The sequence below is a fragment of the Chanodichthys erythropterus genome, chromosome 4, assembly GCF_024489055.1.
Source record: "Chanodichthys erythropterus isolate Z2021 chromosome 4, ASM2448905v1, whole genome shotgun sequence".
Classification (NCBI taxonomy): Eukaryota; Metazoa; Chordata; class Actinopteri; order Cypriniformes; family Xenocyprididae; genus Chanodichthys; species Chanodichthys erythropterus.
Genome location: NC_090224.1, coordinates 38,847,619 through 38,858,939, shown reverse-complemented (window position 1 = coordinate 38,858,939; position 11,321 = coordinate 38,847,619). Strand labels below are relative to the sequence as shown.

Sequence of the window (11,321 nt, the reverse complement as noted above, 5' to 3'; positions counted from 1 at the left end):
ACTCCAGCCCCCTGATCCTGTATTACGGCACCTCCCTCTCAACCGGCATTCTAGAGCACATCCTTTCAGCAGGCCCTCCAGAGTCTCTCCACTCTCCAGATGCTCTTAATTCTGACTGCTCCACCCTGTCTCTCAGCCCCTCCAACTACCCTATGAGACTGTTGCTTTTTGTTCATGCCTCCAGGCTGACATGACTTCCTGATGTAAGGGGGTCGCTGGCAGCCATCCATCAGTGTTTTTGGTGGCCAGCCATGCCAAAGGACATTCGTTGGTTTGTGGGTGCCTATTCGGTCTGCACTCAAAATAAATGGTCCAATCTCCCATCCTCTGTTCAACTGCATCCCCTACCCATCCCTTCCTGCCCCTGGTCCCATAATGACCTGGATTTTATCTCCGGTCTCCCTCCATCTGGTGGCAATAGTTTGATCCTCACAGTAGTGGACCTTTTCTCTAAGGCAGTTCACTTAGTGCCCCTGTCCAAACGGCCCAAGTAGTCATGAACCACATCTTCTGAATTCATGATTTCCCAGAGAACGTGTGCCTTAGTTCATCTCCCATATCTGGAGGAAATTCTGTCTGCAGATTGGTGCTACCAGGGTTCCATCTTCAGGGTTTCACTTACAGACCAACAACCGGATCTCGAGCAGATACTCTGATGCCTGGCCTCTCACAACCCCTCTACCAGAAGCCACCAGCTGACATGAGCAGAATATGCCCTCAATTCATTGAATGTATTCTGAACTGGGCTTTCCCCATTTATGTGCTGCCTTGGTTATCCCTTTGTTTTCTTCCAAGGGTGCAAAAGCCAGGGGATGCACCAAAAGAGCACCTTACTGTGGTGACCAGGTGGCATCTAAACCCCTAGGGAGGTGAACTCGGTCAGGACTCAGGTTTAATCTCTCTCCCTCTCACCTCATTCTCTCTTTTTCCTGCATTTGCTGTCATTTTCCACATGGCGACCACTTGCAGCTGATCACGCTCTAAAATCAGCATGCTGATTATCTGTCACCTGCTTTCACTCTTCTCTTGATTTTGCTGCTTCATCTGAGTGTTTTTTTTCCTTCTTCTTCTCCCTGCCTGGCCAGTCTTGTTATTCTCTGTCTTGTGTGTCTCCACTCTCCGTCTAATCTCATTATATTGAGTCCTCTCCTGCCAGTGCACTGCCCATCCCTGTTCTGAACTTTGGCATGGAACTTGGCTTTTACTCTCAGATATGCTTTTAGAGTTTATGCTTGGTGTGGAACAGCTTTGGTCTCCTTTGCACCTGCTTACCTTTGGACTTAATCTCACAGTGACAAAGTCAGCCAGGTCTTCGAATGTCCATTTATCTCTGCTCTGTTGGTTCGGGACTCTGTGGCCTGGCTCTCTGATATTAAATTTCATTAATAAAGTGCATTTGTCTGTTCTCAACTCTGAAATCTGAATTTTCGAGCCAGGTGTGAGAGCATAAAACCTGGAGTGTGATATGAGGTTATTGATGATGTGAAACAACTGTGCCTCAGACACAAAGGACCCTGCTAGATTAACCTCATTAAAATCATTGCTATTGTTATTAATAATGAAGCATTAGCATGAATGCGCAATCATATGCAAATAAATGGTAATGGAAGATACACATAAGCTAAAGCCTCACAGATCAATGATGGACAAATTCATTATGCAGGAGGAAACATAAATTAATAGCATTACAGAAGACTTCAAACAGTTACTTCAGAAGCAGATAAATGTTTAAAGAGTGTGCATTTCCAGTGAAAACAGGATAACTTGCATCACCCTGTGAGTGTGTAAAATAAATGAGCTAATTGGTGAAACTCTGCTCTTTTCAGGCCAGTAATGAAAAGACAGGGTAAGAATGTTAATTTCCACCCGTCAACCAATTAAATCAGCGAGAGCATAAGAGAGCAGCAGTTAAACACTAAACCTGTCGTCAAGCACTTTAGAAATTAGTGTTCATTTTCTGGCATTAGAGTTCGTTAGGGTGAATGAACACAGAGAGGTAAATTTCTTCGGCAGCAATGAAACTTGTCTTTGGCAACCGAAAGTTTTACTCTTCATCTCATTTTGAAATTTGGAGCCAAGTTACAGCAGCTGAAAAGCAATCGCTCATCTATGTCATTCTGCGCTGACGGATGAATCACTATAGAGTTCAGACGCGTCAGTATATTTCAGTCGACAGCACAGATCCTCTTCCAGTCTGGAGGAAAGACACCAAACACTCTCCATGATGAAAAGCTAGTGGAGAGAAGGGGAAACTCATAGACAGAGACCTACAAGTCTGTTCATCTTTTTCTTGTACTGTACCTTCTTTGCCATCCTTCCTTCATTTTTACCTTCAAATAATTTCCTTCAATAATTCAAATAATTGTATGAATAGAAATATGGTAATTGTCTAAATCATATATCTCATCCAATCCAGGGATTGTCTTTCCAACTTTTACTGTGTCATTTACCTTTAGTCAAACCCATAAGACTTTTGTCCCTCCAATGAGAGTCCATTCCACCAAAACTTTGACATTTAAAGAGATCGTAAAAGTAATCCAACTGAATTAAGCGGTTTAATCCAAGTCTTCTGAAGAGACATGATCGTTTTATATGATGAACAGATTTAATTTAAGCTTTTATTCACATATAAACACTGATCAGTAAACATACTGTACAGCACATAAAAAAAGGTAAACGGAAGCTCAAACGTACTTGAAGGGAATTCGTGAAACTGGAAATGCAACCATGTGAAGAAAGTCCCTCAAAAGTTCCAAAGTTTGGTCAACTTTGACCGGTGAATTTGTATTGAGCAAAAATGTGCAATTTGCAGAAATTCTGATAGTTCACTCTAAAAAAATGTTTGGTTAAAAACAACCCAAGTTGGGTTGAAAATGGACAAACCCAGCAATTGGGTTGTTTTAACCCAGTGGTTGGGTTAAATGTTTGCCCAACCTGCTGGGTAGTTTTATTTAACTCAGCTATTGTTTAAAATGACTGTATGTCTGGCTTAAAAAGAATCCAAAATAGGTGAGAAATTAAAAATCACACACATAATTACTAGAGGCAGCAATAATAATCAAAAGGTGAACATTTATTAATAAGCAAGTAAATAATGTTTATTGTTTATTATTCATTATCTTATTAATAAATGCTCATTTATTAAACATATTAATAAATGTTAATTTCCAGCATATTTTGGGTTCATTTTAAGCGAGCAATACAGTCATTTTTATACAACAGTTGAGTTAAATAAAACTACCCAGCACGTTGGGCAAACATTTAACCCAACCACTGGGTTAAAACAACCCAATCGCTGGGTTTGTCCATTTTTAACCCAGCATCTTTTAGAGTGTAATCATTTAAATATCTTGCTGAGACATAATTGGCAGAAAATGATATTTATATGCATTTTATGTAAGTATCTGCTGTAATTTTTTAAAGATTTCATTGATTTACAAACACTCTAAAAATGCTGGGTTAAAAACAACCCAAGTTGGGTTGAAAATGGACAAACCCAGCAATTGGGTTGTTTTAACCCAGTGGTTGGGTTAAATGTTTGCCCAACCTGCTGGGTAGTTTTATTTAACTCAACTGTTGTATAAAAATTACTGTATTGCTCGCTTAAAATGAACCCAAAATATACTGGAAATTAACATTTATTAATATGTTTAATAAATGAGCATTCATTAATAAGATAATGAATAATAAACAAACATTTATTAAATTGCTTATTAATAAATGTACACCTTTTGATTATTATTGTTGCCTCTAGTAATTATGTGTGTGATTTTTAATTTCTCACCTTTTTGGGTTCATTTTAAGCCAGACATATAGTCATTTTTAATCAGTAGTTGAGTTAAATAAAACTACCCAGCAGGTTGGGCAAACATTTTACCCAACCACTGGGTTAAAACAACCCAATTGCTGGGTTTGTCCATTTTCAACCCAACATGGGTTGTTTTTAACCAAACATTTTTTAAAGTGTAGTTTTATGATCAAACATATGATGATTGAGAGATGAACAAATAGACCTTCCTCAAAAGATGATTTTTATAATAAATGATGTCTGGATAATGAAGTAAAGCTGCTTCAGTCCAGCTGAAATATTACTAACAATATTAAAGATATTCTTACATGATAAAAATCAGTAGATTTGACAGCAGAAAGACACAAGAAGCACGAGCTGAAGGATGTTTGTACAGTTATACTAAAAGACTTTTACTTGATAAAAGAGTCTAAACTCTCAATCAGAGACAGAAGGACTGGAAGAGAATGTGTGAGAGATTTATCAGCAAAGTTTTGATCATTTAGAGGCTTTAGAAATTTGTGTTCAAGGTTAATACGAGGTCAAGGAAAGTGGGATTTTTCATGCCATGACCCTATAAGGACACAATTCTGAGTCCATTAGACATCTGTTGTGTTTTAACCTAGACCTCCAATCATAGTAAGTGCTTGAGAAAGCAAAGCAAACCAGATTCAGCAACAATCCAGAGGCAAACAGAGAGAAGAGAGTGTGACGGTCTAAATATAAAAACAGTTCATTTAATCAGAGCGGTTCGACTGATGTGCAATCAAACACTTCGATCAGTGGAAAAACATTGATCTCTGCAGAGGAAAAACACCAGAGGAAAGGAAAGAAGCAGAAGAGACAGAGAGAAAGAGATCAAAGCAGCTCTGGGCCGGTTTATCAAATGCCACGGTATGTAAATGAAGCCGTCAAGAGCACAAAACACAGACATGATAAAGGGGTTTAATCTTCATGAAAATGAAGGTGCTCATCTGAATAACTGAAGACAAACTCCACCGAGAAAAACAACAGTGTGTTGTGACCAACAGAAACATGTCAAGCTGAGAAACACCAAACCGTCAGCCAACTTCTGCTCACAAACCAGTGACAAATCATCTCAAAATCTCATGTGTGTTTCACAAGGGCTGGAGTTTGATCTTCAGCTCATGTCAGGATGACCTGAATGCTGGTTTCCACTAAAACACGTCCAATTAAAGCGACTGCAGCGCTTCTGCTGAGAGATCACATGGACAAGCGGCATGGAAAAACGTCACTGAACGAAATGAACAAACAAGCTGTTTACTCTAAAAATCTACTGCTAAAGCTTTTCTGGTGATTTTTGGAGCACAACAGCCTCTGCTTTCAGTGCACAAGCTCTGCTGAACATCTGTGTTTTACAGAATAAACAATCACAGCAGTTCAGAATAAAGTCAATGATGACTGTTACACTGACATGTCTTCTCTGCTGATGTAATCTGTGTCTGATAACATCATAAAACACACAGAAAAGCAGCCGATCTCAGAGTTCAGAGGTCAGTCAGTGAAGCATTAACCAGCAGCCGTAAATCCCTCTAAATCATCACGGGTTTCAGCTTTACCTCAAAGTTCGGCTCCAGAGACGGGCCGCGGTCAGACGGAGCTGATGTATTCTCCAACAGTGTTCCTGAACGAGCTCCCGGGATGGTATATGTGGACGGGGATCTTCTTACCTGTGACGGCACTCCTGCTGCTGTTCATCGCTTATCTCAGCTGGAGGATCCGCAAGAGTAAGAGCAACAGATGAACCCGACATGGGGCATTCATTTGATCAAAAATACAGTAAAAACAGTGAAATATTATTACAATTTAAAACAGCTCTGAATATATAGTAAAGTGTAATGTATTCCTGTGATCAAAGCTGAATTTATTTGATTAAAAATACAGTAAAAATCACAAAATATTATTCCATTGTAAATCAGCTGTTTTCTATGTGAATATATAGTAAAGTATAATTTATTCCTGTGATCAAAGCTGAATTTTCAGCATCATTACTCCAGTCTTCAGTGTCACATGATCCTTCAGAAATCATTCTAATATGATGATTTGCTGCTCAAGAAACATTTATGATTATTATCAGTGTTGAAAACAGTCATATTTTTGTGGAAACTGATTTCTCAGGATTCTTTGATGAATAGAAAGTTCAAAAGAACAGCATTTATTTGAAATAGAAAGTTTTTGTAACATTATAAATGTCTTTACTGTCACTTTTGATCAATGTGTGATGCACAGATATATATCCTCAGTGTTTGGATGTGATTCATTAGAGATGCTGTTTGATGAATGGTTTTTTGATCACAGTAATGGCAGTCAACTGATCTCTCAGACTGCAGGACAATGCAAGTGTGTCTGAGGCATAAAGCTTGTGTAATTACAGACAAACTGAGGCATAAATCTCATGTAACTACAGAGAAACTAACGGCAATTTCTCCAAATATTCTGTCTGATTTAAGACATTCCATCAACTTCAGTTTAGTTTTTGAAGGTTAATAAAAGAAACACAAACTAGTGCAGATGAGAAGATGTGAGAGTTTCTGGTGTCCACCATGGAGGTATTTTCTGAAGTGGGTTTGCTTCAGACAGTTAAAGGGTTAGTTCACCCAAAAATGAAGTTTCTGTCATTAATTCCTCTCCCTCATGTCGTTCCACACCCGTAAAACCTTCGTTCATCTGAGAGGTTTATGACTCAATATCTATAATCAACACTTTCAAGGTCCAGAAAGTTACTAAAGACATTGTTAAAATAATCCACACTTCCAGGTTCTACTTCAGAATGCCGGCTCAGTATTGGCTGACGCTGATCACGTGAGCAGCACGATGCATGCGTGTGATGCTGACACAAAAATATCTTAATTTGTGTTCTGTAGATGAATGAAGGTCTCACGGGTGTGGAACGACATGAGGGAGAGTAATTAATGACTTAACTTTCATTTTTGGGTGACCTTTAATGCTGCTGTGTTGATTGTGTCTTCCAGCAGAGGAAGAGTTGGCCATGGCCGCAGACCCTCGGGAAACAGCGTCTCAGTTCAGTTTCGGACCGCGTTACAGACGCAGGAAAGAGACGAGGAGCCGCACTTGAAACACACACACACACACACACACACACACACACACACACACACACACACACACACACACACCTGTGCTGAGAGACGGACACCATGATTTTGCCAACTCCAAGACATCCATGTTCCTGGATCAACATCTTCTGTGGCGTGTCATACTGTGGACCCTCTGACGACAACAGCCAATCACAGCTCTGGATCGGAAAGGCGCCAATTTGCAAATTCCTCCTCAGGAAGGATTAGAAGGTTTTTTAGACACAGTAGTAGTTGTAGTAGTAACAATGACTAAGCATGTGCCCACACATTCTGCACCAACTTCAGAATCCTCTCCTCAGGGATCATCTGGATCTTCTACAGACACTTAAAGCATTCACCTTCAGGGCTTCTTTCGTCTGCGTGTTCCTGACAAGAATCTTCTCACGGCTGTTTAAATGGAATCAAGCTTCTTTTTCCCACTGCACCTGTGGAAGACGTCACCGTCACTGGATTCATCATGTGACCAAGCAGAGCGTAAATATCACTTCATCAAACCTCTTCCCAGAGACTTTAGTGTGCATTGTCAGTTTGTGATGTTTTTTAGTTTGCATTAGATATGGTATAGCTGATGTAACGTCAAGGATTAGTTCAGTTCAGAATTAAAATTTCCTGATAATTTACTCTCCTCCATGTCATCCAAGATGTTCATGTCTTTCTTTCTTCAGTCGAAAAGAAATGAAGGTTTTTGAGGAAAACATTCCAGGATTTTTCTCCATATAGTGGACTTCACTGGGGTTCAACGGGTTGAAGGTCCAAATGTCAGTTTCAGTGCAGCTTCAAAGAGCTCTACATGATCCCAGACGAGGAATAAGAGTCTCATCTATCAGACATTTTTCTAAATATTTTTTAAATGTATATGCTTTACAGTCGATCACTTGTGTTTATAAAGCATATACAGTTGTATTTTTTTACATACATTTCTCTTAATTTCTTTCCCACTGAAGAAAGTAAGACATGAACATCTTGGATAACATGAGGGTGAGTAAATTATCAGTAAAATTGTATTTGAAAGTGAACTAATCCTTTAAGGACAAATAATCATTGAGTTTATTGTTGAATTCAGAATAAGGTTCTTCAGCTTAGTGCAGAGAAACAACACTTAATCTCAGTCACCTGACTTCTTAATCCACTCATGATATTCGTTTAGTATTCGTCAGATACTCGTCAATCTTTTTGTTAATAAAACCCTTTTATTACCCTTGTGTTGATAATACGGTGAAACGCTCTACAATATCTCTTCCTCCACTTTATATCATTCTTATTTATTCAGCGATCTTTCTGATTGCTCTGCTGGTGCCCCGTAAAACAATCTCAAACTGCGGTCACACTTTTTGTTTCGAATGCATCAGAGCGCAAATGAAAAGTTTGACATTTTGCTGTTCAAATTGGGTGAACTCTGAGCTGTGAATTTGCATCACATGAAGATGTGACCAGTAGAAGATCGATAGATCATGGCGTGACCTCTTGGCTGAATTTAAAGAACAATATTTTTGCAGTACAGTCGAGTAGATTGCATATTTTTTTTACATTTTGAATGTTTTACTATTTGTTCCATGTTGAATTCATCTATATAAAGAGACGCTGAAGAGTGTGATAACCGTTGCAGTGTCTGAAGAAATTTTGCATGCTCAAAGTCTAGTGACCGCGGCTTACCACGTGACCAAACTTACAATATTGTGAGAAGGTCAGAATATCTTTGTCAACCAGGGAGAAATCTGTCACTGGAAACTGCTAAACCAAGTGGTGCCTGTGCAAAACAAACTCAATTTGCTCAATTGTGCGCACTATTTACTATTTTGTTTTCTTGATCAAAAAATCTTCTTGCATCTCGTGTGCGGAGCTCTGTAAAAACTCACCAGCGTCATTTACAGAAAACTCTTCGATTACACCGATCCACGTGGACAGATGTCAGTGCTTTTCCTACAGGATCGGTACTTAAAATACACAAAACGAAGTTAACGCTAGCTAAAGAACGATTGGCTGCAGCTAATATTTCAGACTCTGGGTGCAATAAACCCAATTAACAAACATAAACCAATCACAGAAGTTGAACGAGACAGAGCAGGATTATTAGAGAATAAACAAACTTTAATTTGAAGAGTGTTACACAATGGGTTGGGTGGGGCATAAAAACATGACAGATCATTCAAAGCTGCTTAAAAAAAGAACGAGAGGGTCAATTCTACGCAGAACTGCTATACACAGGGTCCATGAGGCAGACGGGAGCTGAGAGAGAGAGAGAGAGAGAGAGAGAGCAGGGAGCGCACAGGCCTCGCTCGACATCAGCGCTGGCAGTTCGGTCGCGTTTGATCATTTCATCAAAAGTATCGGAAAGAGATTAAAAAGATTTAAAATTGCAAACAGGCCGACTTCCTCCAAATCATCAGATTTAAAACAAAGAAAATAAAAAACAACAGGTTTCTACAAATATATATTTGAATATTGGTGCCAGGAAAGGGCTGGAAATCCAACACTTTCCAAAGAGCTGCCTAGGTTTCATGTTTTCTGGAGTTTTTAAGGTTTCGTCTTGTTGCTCAGAGAGGTAGAAGGCGTTGCTCCTCCCCTCGGCGGAATGTTTGCGTGTTTGACTGCATAGAGGAATGATTGGCACTGCCGTCCACCAATGAGAAATCACACAGTGCCACTGTCCTGTGCTGGTCCCTTATAAAACACATCATGAAAACCAATGAATCTTTAGCCCCGCCCCCTTCACCACCCCACCCCCTAAAAGCTTCAGTATCCCCTTCATATGCTCACGCTCCTCATATTATTATTATTATTATTATTATTATTATTACACAGTACTCCAACACAACTTGATTCTCCTCCAAATCCAGACTAGGAATGTGAATTACTACTCAACAATAAAAATAACAGAAGTCTAGTCTTCATAAATGGAAAAGACGATCTTTTGAGGGAAAGAGATAAAACGAACACTAAAAAAATAAAATGCTACAAATGTTAGCTAAGTGGTTCTGAATGATAGAAGATGAAGATGTTTCTGTACAGGATCAGAGCGGCTCTTCTCTCCTCCACACATCCTGCTCTGGATGAACTCTGACCCCTGGAGGAACGTGCTGGACTTCAGCTCTGTGGAAGGAGACAAAAGCAAACATTTATTATACATATCCAGACAAGCCACAGTCAGGATAATACCATACATATTCATTACACCGTTGTGAGGGAGGCTGGACGGCCGTATCGAGGACAGTCAGCTGTGCGGGAGGGAGACGTGTGTAATCTCTGAGCAGCGGCAGCGCTGTGATATTTCTAATTCCAGAACAACACTGTCGACATGCAGAGGGAAGCGTATCAGCCCTGCCAGATGAAAGCCGCCCATCGCAAACGCTCTCATCGCTCAGAGAAGTTCACGTCTGTTCAGGGCCGAGGTCAGCTGGAGACGTGACGGCGGTTCCCCTCAGAGCGGCAGTTTAAATATTGAGGTCCCGGGACTGATGACGGATACGACAGCTTCACCAAAACCCAAACAATCTAGACGGCTTCAAATCATTAACTGTGTCTCCATTAGGGGTGTAACGGCACACAAAACTCACGGTTCAGGTGGGGAGAAAACCAAACATAAAATTGCTTTTTTTTATTATTATTATTAAACAGTGGTTAACTGAACAAATTGTGTTTGTCTTTAAATATATTAAATTAAATTAAATTATAACAATGTTTCTTAACACTCTGAGGTCTGACTGTATCGCCGGCGATACCACCGCGTTTTTTTTCTAACCAGTGTGAAAGAGACTCAAAATACTCTGTCAATGTTGCACATACAATTAAGAGCTATACACAATTTTAATCTGTGGAATATCTTCTTTTATTTGTGTACACTCAGAGTAAAAACAAAATGTTGTGCTTTTTGTAAAATAAAGAAAACTAACATGATGCGTGATCTCTCGTCTCCCTCTGAACGAAGTCCAATCTGATAGTTCTCAGAAAATGACCTGTAACTTATGAATACTAATGACAAAAAAATTAGACTTGTGTCTAAAAAAACGTTGAAATGTCAGGTTTTAAATCGTGTAAGTCAAATCGAAAACAAACATTCTGTGTTTATGTAATCTGTATGAAAAGAGAGCCATGTCAGAAATCCGTGATTCAGCTCATTATCCGCTAATGCGGCCACGCCCACGGAGCCAGCACTATTCAGACGCAAATTCAGTCAATACATGCATTCATCGTCTCAATCGTGTATTTATTGTCTTGAAAAGTGTTTTGAATAGCCATAGTTAGCGATCTCTGGCCTCTGTTAGTTCGGTTATTTCCTGGATTGCCTATTCTTCTTTAGCATTGGCATTTGTGGACTAAAAGTGCACAGAGCGCCCTCCGGCTGCAAGTATGAAGTGTAAACACAGTATCCAGCGTTCACAGTGACGACAATAAATAATGAATAAATACTTCTTTGA

The 11,321-nt window shown here is 39.6% G+C and overlaps 2 protein-coding genes across 12 annotated transcripts in view; one reads left to right on the top strand and one right to left on the bottom strand.

Annotated features, from left to right (window-relative positions):
• The first annotated feature begins 5,373 nt into the window (after positions 1–5,373).
• On the top strand, positions 5,374–8,842 carry LOC137019464 (small leucine-rich protein 1-like). The gene is made up of 2 exons (XM_067384951.1): positions 5,374–5,535; positions 6,781–8,842. Exons 1-2 carry the CDS (start codon positions 5,412–5,414, stop codon positions 6,882–6,884), a joined length of 228 nt encoding a protein of 75 aa, XP_067241052.1. The 5' UTR covers positions 5,374–5,411; the 3' UTR covers positions 6,885–8,842.
• A 776-nt stretch (positions 8,843–9,618) lies between these two features.
• Positions 9,619–11,321, bottom strand: part of epb41l2 (erythrocyte membrane protein band 4.1 like 2) — an 85,216-nt gene continuing 83,513 nt past the window's right edge. For 9 of the 11 annotated variants that reach the window (XM_067384942.1, XM_067384943.1, XM_067384944.1 and 6 more), the window contains one exon: positions 9,620–9,996. The gene's annotated coding sequence lies outside the window, so the exon portion shown is untranslated. Of the gene's footprint in view, positions 9,997–11,321 lie in introns of all 11 variants that reach the window. The other 2 variants (XM_067384939.1, XM_067384938.1) reach the window with 1 other exon arrangement.